At 49.4% G+C, this 12,696-nt stretch overlaps 1 protein-coding gene across 1 annotated transcript in view; it reads right to left on the bottom strand.

Annotated features, from left to right (window-relative positions):
- The window catches only part of BEND4 (BEN domain containing 4), a gene marked incomplete at both ends in the record, with an annotated part of 30,486 nt that extends 28,369 nt beyond the window's left edge, over window positions 1-2,117 (bottom strand). The window contains one exon of the mRNA XM_080697777.1: window positions 1,649-2,117. Coding sequence (XP_080553903.1) covers window positions 1,649-2,117 — 469 coding nt within the window. The remainder of the gene's footprint in view (window positions 1-1,648) is intronic.
- Window positions 2,118-12,696: the final 10,579 nt, after the last annotated feature.

Below are 12,696 nucleotides of genomic sequence, written 5' to 3'. Positions count from 1 at the left end.
GAGCCACATGAGAAGAACTTTCAGAGCAGGAACATCCACAAAAAGGGTGGAACGCCAGTGCGGCATGAAAAGGTGAACAATACAGGAAGTGTGGGGTGGAAGCAATTTTAAACTAGGATAAAAACGGAAACGAGAGGGGGTATATTTATAGTGTTATAAACGAATGTAAAAGATCCAAAGACCACAAGGCCTGAAAGGAGAAAGGGAGGGGGGAAAAAAATCAAAGGAGGAGGAAACCCTGGGTAGGGTGGAACCCAGGTTATCCAAGGGAGTAAGCAAAGTAGAGGAAATAGGGAAAAGACCCAGACTGCTGGAAAATATATTAAGGGGGGGAATGAAGGAAGACAAGACTCCAAACTCAGAACAGGAAGCTCATTAAGGGAGAAAACACAAGAAAAATGATGCAAATAGAAGAAGGCGAGTAGCCTAAAAATATAGAAACACGATGAAGGACTGAGCCAAGAACTGGGGGAAAACTAATTAAAACCCCCAATACCCTACAAACAAACAGGCCACATAAGAACCCCCCCTCAAAACCGTCAGACATCTCGGCTTCAGTGAGGACGTGACAGAACAAGTCTTCACTATAACCTGTAATTAGACTTCTTTCTCAAAACCAATCCTTCATGTGTCAAAATATTGACAAACAACAGAACATTTAGCTCAGGCATCTACAACTCATTTAGAGACAAGGCTCTTGTATTTTCTTTGGAAAAAGAGATTCTCAAATTCACTGGTGGTGGTGGGGGGGGTTCTAAAGTATCATAAAAGCCAGATCCGGAACTTTGAAGTTCTCAGGAGCTCTCATCCGTGCCTGCCATCCTCAGGGAGGCGGGAGCGCCCTGGGGTGCAGGCCTGGGCCAGGGCCGGGCGCCAGCGCGCGTGCCTTCCCGCAGGAGGCCGCCGCCCGGCCGGGGAAGGCGGAGGAGTCTCCGCCCCGGGGAGGGTGCTCCGCAGCCAGCATTTCTGCAGGGCCCGAGCCCAGTCGCTCAGGAGGGGCAGGACCCCGAGTCCTGGCACGGTCCACGGAGTGGGCGGGGAACGCGACGTGGCCGGCGGAGACCCCGGGACCTGGCAGAGGGGCGAGTCCCCCAACACTGAAGTCCACTGCGGGGACCAGCCCTGGTCCATCGCTCCGGGCGGCGGCGGAGACACCCGGCGTCCCGCAGCCAGGGCCGGGACTTCGGGGTGGATGGAGGAGGACCGCCCAAGGAAGCGCGAGCGCACGGGAAAAGCAAGGGAAAAAAGAAAGAAAAAGCAAAACAGACGGAAAGAAACAGAGCTGGAAGCCTGCGGGAGCGGCCCGCGACGGCAGCGGGGCGCATCAAAGAAGAGCGGGGAAAAGAGTGGAGGGAGAAAAACTAGGAGAGAGAGGGTGAGGGAGAGAGGAAGAGAGAGAGGTGGAAAGCGGGGGAGGGCGCGCGGCGGCGGAGCGGCGGGCGAGTGCGGGCGGCGGGGGGCGCCCGTCCCGTCCGCCCAGGCCCCGGGCGCCCACCCGTCGGGCGGAGCCGGGGAGCCCCCGCCGGCCCGCAGCCACCTGTAGGCGCGCGCCGCCGAGCCGGGCCGCGGCGCCGGGCCCGGCCAAGTTGCAGCGCGCGGGGTCCCCTCCGCGCCCGGCCCCGGGGAGGAAAGTTGCGGGAGTTGGTACCTGCGCTGAGCTCCAGGCCCGCGCCGTCGCTACCCGCGCCGGGGCCGCACCTGCCGGCGGCGGCGAACGAGGACGACGAGCAGGCGGCGGGCGGAGTCCGCAGGTGGCCCGGGGGCGCGGCGGGCGCGCAGGATGGCGACGACGACGAGGCGGCGGCGGCGCCGGGCCGGCCGGGCGCGGGCGGGAAGGAACTCTGCGGCGGGAAGGGCGGCGGCGGCGGCTCGCTGCTGCTGCTGCTGCTGCCGCTGCTGCTGCTGCCGCCGCCGCCGCTGCTGCCCAGGGCGGCGGCGGCGAAGGGCGGCGGGGGCCGCGCGGGCGGCGGCAGCTCCAGCAGGCTGGCCCGCTCGTAGCGCTTGGCCAGCGCCGGCCGCTTGCCCGGGAACGTCTTGAGGACGCTGTACGGGCTGCGCTGCTTGTAGATTTTGGGCACGCTGGGCCCCTCCTCCGCCGGCTGCATCGCCCCCTCCATGCGGCGCCGCGGGGCCGGTCCCCCGCCGCGCGCCCCCGGCCCGCCCCGCGCCCGGCTCCCGGGGCGCCGCCGCCGCCGCCGCCGCCGCCCGCCTGCGAGAGCCCGAGCCGCCGCCGCCCGCCGCCGAGCCGGGCATCGCCGAGCCCCCGCGCGGGGGGCTGCCGCCCGGCGTGATTGACAGGCCGCCGCGCCAATGCCTGGAGGGAGAGAGGAGGTAAAGAGCAAGTGTTTAGGGTAATATCTGCTAATGATCGAGGGGGCGGGGCGGGGCCTGGCGCCGCGGGGCTGCCCGCGCGGCCGGCGCCGACGGCGGGGGAGGGGAGGGGCGGGGGAGAGGGGGGGGCGGCCCGAGACCTGGGGAGCGCCCGATGACAGGTGGTCGAGGGGGGGGCCCCGGGTACCGGCCACGAAGAGACTTTGGTGCTGGATCCAGGTGGGGACCCGAGGGGTCTGCTGCCGCCGGGCCGGCCGAGCTTCGGAAAGGAGCTCCTGGCGCCCCCCTGCGTGACCTCGAACTCTCGGAGTTGCGCCGAGGGGGAGGGACGGAGGGGTTAGGGCGGGGTCGACGGAGGGCGTGTGCCGTCCCAGCGGAACTTGCTCCCCGAGCCCTCCGAGATGAACACCTGGAGGGTCCTGGCCCAAGTCGCTGTGTTTGCAAAGCTCCAGGGGTCCTGTTCCCACCCGGCTAGGGGCCTCTGAGCCCCTGTGGATCATAAAAGCACCCAGGATATTGAAACTTAACATTATTTCATTTGGGTAACGCGAGAAGGCTATCATTCTCTCCCCCTCTCCCCCTCCATTTTACAGATGAGAATACTGAGGCTCTGCGAAACTGAAAGGCAGAATTCAAAGCTAGGAGTGTGTGACTGAGTTGCAGGAATGCATACAGGTCATTTGAATTCAAATTCTTCTTTGAGCAAGTAGTCTGTGCAATGGGGAGAATCTGACACCTCCTTCTGGGATGAGGAGTTCTCTCGTGTGTGTGTGTGTGTGTGTGTGTGTGTGTGTGTGTGTGTGTGTGTGTGTGTGTGTGTGTTTTGCAGGACCAAATTTCCCTCAATTGCCCAGTTGACTACTTGCTGCAACTGGCTCCACCAGGCCAGGACTTCTGGATAGCACACCTTATTCAAATAAGGGAAGATCTCTTCAGGCGTGGTGGCGCTCGCTTGTAATTCGGGCATTTGGGAGGCTGAGACAGGAGGATCGTAGTTTGTGGTCAGCCTCTGTTATTACTTAGTGAGGCCCTTTGCAACTCAGTGAGACCCTGTTTCAAAATAAGGAATAAAAAAATAGTGTTAGAGATATAACTTGGGGGTAGAATGTCCTGACTTTCCATTGCCAGTATTGAAAGGAGGGGGGGTGAGCAAGCAATCTCAGTGTTTGGAGGAGGACCCCCAATTGGCACAAATGTCTTAAAGTATAGAGAAGGGACCTGTTCTCTCCCGCCACATTTTGGAGCCTAATCTTTCCCTCTCTATCTTAAATCACCCTTCCATTAGACCAGTGTCAACATCAGCACCCCTGCTCCCAGGTTTGGTTTCTGTTCCAGTAATGGGAATGGCTTAGGAAGATTTGAGAAAGCTCTGATTATTAATAGATATATTTCAAAAATAATATGTCAAAATGGCAGACCTGGAGAGAGAAAGGCTTGGCTTTGGTCAGGAAGCAAACAGCTATTGAAACTTAGATTGACTTAGCTAAAAGTAATTAGCAACTCAATAGGAGAGGGGAGCTAGGGCTTCAGCTTTCTAAAGACAGATCTACATAACAATCTAGCTAGGAAAGACCTTAGACCTTCATGAAAGGAGACACCTCGCCACACACCTTGCTGGGGGAGGTACCTTACAGGGATGTTCACTACTTCAGAATTACGCAAACGAGATGGAGGTCATGGATATAAAAAGTCTGGTCCACGTGTCTTTCTTTGGGTGGTGAATTGGTTTGGACCACCACCACCCCATGCCAGAATGGCATGGGGCTGTAACTATCTTCTGTATTTCTATCTTTTTAATAAACTTCTTTAAATCTTCAGCAAATGTCCGAGCTATGTATCCTTATCCTTAGCTCAGGACAAGAACCCGCGGTTTTTGTTTTTTGGGGATTTTGTTGTGGTTTGAGGGAAATTGTGTCCGGGACCCTAACAGGGGTCCCCAGAAACAGTTTCCCCAAAACCATATTCTCCCGGTCCGTAACAGTTCCCAGCCTTCCAGGTCAGAGTTCTTGGTGCTCCCTGGTGCTCCTTGGGGATGACCCTTATTATCTTTGCCCTCTGAAGTTAGTTTCCTTTTAGTCCTGGGGAAGAGACCGTTTCCTGCTTCCGGGGTCCAGGTCTTTGGCATCTCATTTTCCAGAACTCACTGCCCTTAGCAGCATCCCTGTCTCTGCTGGTTCAGCTTCCGTATTCCTCCTCCCTAGATCGTCTCCCTCTCTGCTGCTGGTTCCTCAGATGGTGCTGCCCCCCCCCATTTATTAGAGATGAAATAAATAATGCCATAAATAAAAGTATTTGGGAGTCCAGGAACTGTCAGGGCTGATTAGGGCACAGAGGACATTTTCTTTCTCATTATGCAAAAGCATTTCATGGGAAATAAAAGAGGTTTCATTGTAACTCATGCATGTCATATTTCAAGGAATTCAAGATATTAATCATATTTAACATTATTTGCAACGTTTCTCCCTAGCTTCTGAAAACTGCTAAATGAGGACACGTGGATCATAGGAAAAAGGGAGATGAGCATGAGAGGGACAGTTAAGAAATAATGAAATGCTGGTGAAAGACAGAAAGGGAGAATGAGATGCCAGAGAGATGTTTCTTAGGCACATAAGTGAGAAATGGGGGAGCTGCTTCTAAGATGTGAGACAGCTGAAATTGAATGATATACTGGAGGAATAAATGATAACAAGCCTCCCCACACTTTCCCTTCCATAGAGCAGTGCTGAATTTTGCATTGAAATGTTTCCCTCCCACTATGCTCCCAGATAATTTGCCAGCAAGTCCTGCCTTTTGAAAAGAAATTGGAGTTTAAAGGGGAGAGATTCTTCAGCCCCTTTATTGAAGAAATTATGTTTTATACCTCGGGCCTTCCGCTTCTGTTTTGGGGGGTTTTTAATTTATGTCATCTTTACACTTAAACACCTTGAAAGAAAACACTTAAGGGGAATGCTTCTGTTGTTACATTTTAACGACGAAAGGGACCTGCCATTCTTTACATCAAAAAGTGGTAGTTTCTGTAAAATCAGATGCTCAAATTAGTGGTTACTATGGTAATCTTCCCCCAAAGCAAGAGTTGGAAACTTAATCCCCACTGCAACAATGTTGGGGGTGTGGCCTAAGGGGAGGAGTTTAGGTCATGAGGGCTCCAAAGTCATGGCTGGATTAAGGCCAATTGTAAAAGAACTTGGAAAGCCGGGCATGGTGATGCACGCTTGTAATCCCAGTATTTGGGAGGCTAACACGGGAGGGTTGGTGTCACACGTTTATAATCCCAGCATTTGGGAGGCTGAGACAAGAGGATTGAACCCAGATCCTCTTGTCTCAGCCTCCCAAATGCTGGGATTACAAGCATGTGCCACCACACCCCGCTACACCACCACAACAGGCTGGACTTTGGAATTTTGAATTGATGTAGGGAGGAATGAAGATTTGGGGGAGCTATTGGAATAAAATGAATGCAGTTTGCACAGGAGAAGGAAATATATTTTGGGATCCAGGGGCTGAATGCTGTGGTTTGAATGTGTCTCCCAAAAAGCTTGTGTTGAAAACCAGGCATGGTGGCCCAGGCTTGTAATCCCACTACTTGGGAGGCTGAGACAGGAGGATCACAGGTTCAGGGCCAGCTCAGCTACTTAGGCACTCTGTAACTTAGTGAGACCTTGGTTCCAAATAAATAATAAAAAGTAGGGCTGGGGAGTAGCTAGGAGGTAGAATGTCCCTGGGTTCCATTTCTAGTACTGCAAACAAGAAGGGGAAAAAAATGGCTTTTGTTGGAAAGCTAATCCTCAATGCCCGGTGTTGGGAAGGGAAGCTTAATGGGAGGTGGTTAGACAATCAAGGCTCCACTCTCATCGGAAGGTTCACACCAGTTATAACAGGGTAAGGCTGAGAGTTCAGTGTCTTTCTCCTCTCACTATGTGATGGTTGTTGGTACATTGGGACAAAGAGGAAGGCCCTCTCCAGATGTGGCCCCTCGACCTCAGACTTCCCGGCCTCCAGAGCCTCCCCAGCAAGGAGCCCAATAAACTATTCTTTATAGTGACCTAATTTCAGGCACTCAGTTATGGCACACACAACTGAACTAAGATAGTGGTTTAGAGCCGAAAAACAGCAACAACATTAAAATAATTTTTTAAAAGAGAGGTTCAAGCCAGGCGTGGTGGCGCACGCTTGTAATCCCCACGCTTGGGAGGCTGAGACAGGAGGATCGCGCAGGTTCGAAGCCAGCGGCGCTGGCCTAAGAGACCCTGTTTCAAAAATATAAAATAGGTCTGGGAGTGTAGCCCGGAGGTAGAAGGGCTTCCAGGAACCCCAGTACCACCAAAAATAAAAAATAAAATAAATAAAAAGAGGGGTTCCCAGAGGAAAAACATTAGAAATTTAAAATTGATTATCAGATTCTCATGCAGGCAGTTACCTTGATATGGGACCATAAAGAAAAAAATGAAGTATGTAATAATCACTTTTTAGAAAATAAAGTGGGCAAGCTGGGCATGGTGGCGCCTGCTTGTAATCCCAGTACTTGGGAGGCTGAGACAGGAGGATTGCAGGTTTGTGGCCAGCCGCAGCTACTTAGTGAGGCCCTCTGCAACTTAGTGAGACACTGGTACAAAATAAAAGGGCAAAAAATAGGGCTGGGGTATAGTTCAGAGGTAGAACACCCCTGGGTTCAATCTCTAGTAAAATAAAATAAAATAAAATAAATAAATAAATAAATAAATAAATAAATGAAGCCAGGCGTGGTGGTGCATGCTTGTAATCCCAGCATTTGGAAGGCTGAGACAGGAGGATCAGGGATCGTGGACAGCCTCAGCTACTACCCTTTGCAACTCAGTGAGACCCTGTTTCAAAATAAATAATAAAAGTAGGGCTGGGAGTGTAGCTCGGAGGTAGAATGCCCCTGGGTTCAATACCTAGTACCGTCAAAAGGAAAAAAAAAAAAAAAAAAAAGTAAATAAAATAAAATAAAATAAATAAAATGGACATTTCTCTAAGCGTAGAGTTGGACACAGTTTGAAAAATGTAATTGGCCACTCCTCCTCACCTGGGATGGGACTTAACTGCATATTGTATACACATGTACAGGGCAGGCACAGTGGCACACACCTGTAATCCCGGTACTTGGGAGGCTGAAACAGGAGAATAGCAGATTTAAGGCCAGCCTCAGCAACTTAGACCCTCATAAATTTAGTTTTTTTTTTTTTAAATCTTGAACCTTGTTTCCAGATTTAAAAAAGGTAGGGGGGTGCTGAGGGTGTAGTTCAGAGGTAGAATGCCTCTGAGTTCCTTCCCCAGCATTACTAACAAATGTATGGAGTTAAGTTCTCTGAAGAAGCTACTTTTTTTTTTTTTTTTGGTGGTACTGGGGTTCCTGGAAACCTTCTACCTCCAGACTACACTCCTAGACCTATTTTATACTTTTTTATTTAGAAACAGGGTCTCTTAAGCCAGCGAGGCTGGCTTCCAACCTGCACGATCCTCCTGTCTCTGCCTCCCAAGCGCGGGGATTACAAGCGTGCGCCACCATGCCCGGCTGAAGAAGCTACTTCTATATTAAAGATCTGAGTAGAACATGGTGATTGTGGGGAGAGGGAATGCTGCAGGGTGTGAAAGCCAAAACTATCTTGGGCCACCTTCGTTTCCTTAATTGCCATTTACTTTCAACTTCTGTATTTGACCTAACACCTTACAACTACTAGGTAAAACTCTTGTATGTATTTCTAAGCTTAGCTGACCTCTGACCTCCACCTTAAAGCCAAGGCAGTTACAACATCTGAAACCTATGGAGGGGTTTCCCGCTCTGCCGTGGCCCCTGCCTAAAGCCCCTGCCAGTGCATCTGGTGAACGTGTTGAGTTTGGACCTTTATGTTCTGTGGATATGGAAGTTCAAGTTCCACCATGGCACTTATCATTACTTGAATCTGTGTTCCCCACCGGCTCCTCTTATTTGGCCCAGAGTAAATTATTTCCTTATTTCCTTTAAAGCAGAGTTGTTCCTTCACAACTCTTTGGTATCAGAGTAATGTATTGAGGCACTTATACAATCCCTGGTAGCCCTCGGTAAATGTTTTGCTCTGTCTGAATTATCAGATGGTGACTTTGCTGATTCTTTCTCTTGGGGGGTGGGGGTCCCAGGGCCTGATAGGATGGTAATTAATTCATGCTTTAAATCTCTTTAGATATTTATTCTTATCTCAAAAGAAAAGAAAAGAAAAAGATAGTGAACTTTTAAAAGCCAAGGGACTATTTATGGCCAGGGCGATTCTTTGATTGGCAGCATGTCAACTCCTTGAGCCATCCAGAATATAGCTTTTAAATAATAACTCAGCCATGGGAAATGCTTTTTATTGCACCAATTTCAATGATATTTAATGAGCTTCTGATTGACTGTTTGATCTCCCAATGTTTTGTGCTACTTTTAATTCATTTCGTATAATAGAAAAAAAAGTAATTGGAATAAAATTTTGTGACAAGATAATGACCTTCCACTTTGAAATTAAATGTCTGATTAGCTTCAACATTTTAATGCTGAGATGATATTGCATCAGGAACAGGAGTGTGCATACTATCATTCGGTGCAAAATGACTAAGGAATACTCCTTTGCTTTTCCTTTGCATAGTAAAAGGGGTGTGGTGGCCATCAAACCCTAAACACATAGGACCAGGAGGGAGCATCTTTTATTCTTATGGAGTCTATAATCCACAGCTTTTCAATGGCCCTGTCAAGTGGTGGTACAAACCATTCTTAAATATGCCCAGTGGCCGGGTATGGTGGCACACATGTAATCCCAGTACTGGGGAGGCTGACACAGGAGGATCACAGGTTCAAAGCCAGCCTCAGCCACTCAGTGAGGCTCCAAAGCAGCCTAATGAGACCATGTTTCCAAATAAGAAATAAAATTGGGCTGGAGGTGTAGCTCAGAGCTAGAATGCCCCTGGTTTTAATCCCTAATTCAAGCCCCCCAAATATACATACACACACAAAGTAATTCCAGTGATGGGAATCTTAATATCTCCAGATAGATCATCCACCCGGACTTTTATTTAACAAATATGGAGTGTCTACTATGTGCTAGGTACCTTTCTAAGCACTGTGGGATTTTATAATGGTTAACCAGATTCCAAGGCCCTACTGTTATGGAATCGAGGGATGGGGAGCCAACAATAAACATATAAACTAGTAACTAACTTAAAAATATAACTTCAGAATATATATATTCTGAAGTTATATTTTTAAGTTATATATAAAGTTATATAAATAAAGTTATATATATGAAGATATACATATATATATATATATATATATATATATATATATGTACAGCGGAAGTATTACTTTTTGGTGGTATTGGGGGTGGAAGCCCTTCTACTTCTGGGCTACACACCCAGACCTATTTTTTAGGTTTTTATTTGGAAACAGGGTCTCTTAAGCCAGCAAGGCTGGCTTTGAACTTGCACAATCCTCCTGTCTCCCCCTCCCAAGTGTGGGGATTACAAGCGTGCACCACCATGCCTGGCTGGGAAGTGTTAAGGATCGGGAGAGTATGGTTTGGGGAAGCCATTCCCCGGAGTTGAACTTGCACAATCCTCCTGTCTCCCCCTCCCAAGTGTGGGGATTACAAGCGTGCACCACCATGCCTGGCTGGGAAGTGTTAAGGATCGGGAGAGTATGGTTTGGGGAAGCCATTCCCCGGAGTTGAACTTGCACAATCCTCCTGTCTCCCCCTCCCAAGTGTGGGGATTACAAGCGTGCACCACCATGCCTGGCTGGGAAGTGTTAAGGATCGGGAGAGTATGGTTTGGGGAAGCCATTCCCCGGAGACCCCTGCTAGGGTCCCGGACACACTTACCCCCGACCCATAACAAAACCCAAAACGACCCCAAACAGAAGAAAAACCATGGTTTCTTGTCCTAAGCTAAGAATAAATATGCATAGCTTGGACAGTTGCTGAAGATTTTAAAAAGTTTATTAGAAGATAGAAATAGCCGGGCGTGGTGTCGCACGCTTGTAATCCCCGCGCTTGGGAGGCAGAGACAGGAGGATCGCGCAGGTTCGAAGCCAGCCGCATGCGCTGGCTTAGGAGACCCTGTTTCCAAATAAAAATGTAAAAATGGGTCTGGGAGTGTAGCCCGGAGGTAGAAGGGCTTCCAGGAACCCCAGTACCACAAAAAGAAGAAGAAGAAGAAGAAGAAGAAGAAGAAGAAGAAGAAGAAGAAGAAGAAGAAGAAGTAGTAGTAGTAGTAGAAGATAGAAATACAGAAAATATAAATAGCTCCATACCAGACTGGCATGGAGGGGTGACTCAAAATGAATACACAAAAGGGATCGCATGTGGACTGGACTTTTATACCCATGACCTCCATCTTGCTTACTCGTGATTCTGACGTAGTGAACGTCCCTGTAAGGTACCTCCCCTTAACCCTGTAAGGTACCTCCCCCAGCAAGGTGTGTGGCAAGGTGTCTTTCATGAAGGGCAAGGTCAAACCCTGCTCCATCCTCCCTAGATCATCATGTACATCTGTCTTTAGATAAAGGCCTAGTTCTCCTCTCTTGAGATCTGTCTTTAGATAGAGACAAGCCTAGTTCTCCTCTCCTATTGACTGGTTAATTACTTTGAGCTAGGTTAATTTACATTGGAATAGCTGCCTGTTTTAGGCAGAAATCAAGTCCTTTCTTTACCCATGTCTGGCGCCATTTTGACACAACTATTTTGAAATATATCAATTATTTTCTTTTGAAATATATTAATAATCAGAGCTTTCCCAAATCTTCCTAGGCCGTTCCCAATACTGGTACAGGAAGTATTACTTTTTTTTTTTTTTTTGCGGGTCTGGGGATGGAACCCAAGGGCATTTGACCTCCGAGCTACACCCCTGCCCTATTAAATTTTTTTTTATTTTGAAACCGGGTCTCACTGAGTTGCAGAGGGCCTCACTTAGTAGCTGAGGCTGTCCGCGAACTGCGATCCTCCCGTCTCAGCCTCCCAAATGCTGAGATTACAAGCTTGCGCCACCACGCCCGGCTGGAAGTATTACTTTTGATAGAATGACCGAGAAGACCTCTCTGAGGTGGATCAGTTGAACTGAGGGTTGGCTTGTGAGAAAAAGTCATCCATGAGAAGAGGTCCAAGGGGATGGGTGGCAGGTGCTGGAGCCACAAGGTGGGGGCAGCTCCATGTTGTCAGGGAGCTGGAAGAAGGACCTTCAGAAGAGCCCTCCTGAGAGCAGCTGGGCCCATGCTGGGCGGGGTCTTGGGTACTCAGGGAGACATCTGGATTTGTTCTAAAGGAAGTGGGAAGACTCTGGGAGTGACATAATTAATATTCTTAAGAGATTATTTTTATTTTATTTTATTTTTGCCATATTGAGGATGGAACCCAGGGGCATTCTACCTCTGAGCTGCACCCCCAGCCCTATATTTTATTATTTATTTTGAAACAGGGTGTCACTGAGTTGCAAAGGGCCTTACTAAGTAGCTGAGGTTGGCTGCGAACTGTGATCCTCCTGTCTCAGTCTCCCAAATGCTGGTATTATAAGCATGCACCACCATGCCCGGCTAAGAGATTATTTTTAGAAAGGTAAAATTGTGAGTCTCATATAGACATAAGAATGAACAAGTGTTAAAGGTTTTATTGAGCTAACTCAGTGCCATGTCTTGGTGCGCTGAAGTAGATGTGTAAATGGGTTTTCCAGGGGGGGGAAGGGCACAGGGGGCCAGGAGGATGGCACAATTTACCAGTCTCCTGTGGCACCTTGCCTAGGTGTGGGAAAAGGGGACACGTGGTGGTGGACGGGGGAGAGATGAAATAAGAAAGAAACAAATGGGCAGAAGCCTTAGATCTAAAACTCCAGGGGCCACACATCCCCTGCCCCTGTCCAACTCAGCTCCATCCTCCCTGCTAGGAGGGTCCCTGCCAGCGGCTCAGACTGGGGTCCCTGGGGAGGCAGCACTGCCCAGGCCACACACAGCTTGCAGTGCGAGGGAGAGGCAAGGCCAACAGCCTCTGCTTCCTTTGAGAACAACTTGCCTGCCTGTTGAGAAGCCCTCCGCCCCCCAGCAGCCCCCTACTTCATGGTCACCATTTTCTTACCCTTTTCAAAGCCTGGTCTCTCTTGCCAGCCACTTTCTCTGTCATCTTCTCTGTCTTTCTCTCTCTCTCTCGCCAAGGTTCTGTGTCAAACTCTGTCTCTCTCAGCTGATCCCTCTCCTAAGAGATGCTTCTAGTTTGGGGCTATTGCACACGTAGCTTCTTTGAATGTGCCTCAACTCCAGTAAACCAACCTGCAGCTATACTTTCTTGTTTTGAAAATTCTTTCCTTGTTCCTGTCCATGGCACAACAGCTAGCTCTCAGTTACCTAAATGT

This window comes from Muscardinus avellanarius (genome assembly GCF_963383645.1).
Source record: "Muscardinus avellanarius genome assembly, chromosome: 6".
Classification (NCBI taxonomy): domain Eukaryota; kingdom Metazoa; phylum Chordata; class Mammalia; order Rodentia; family Gliridae; genus Muscardinus; species Muscardinus avellanarius.
Note: the sequence above shows the minus strand (reverse complement) of the source record. Positions and strands in the feature narration are given on the sequence as shown.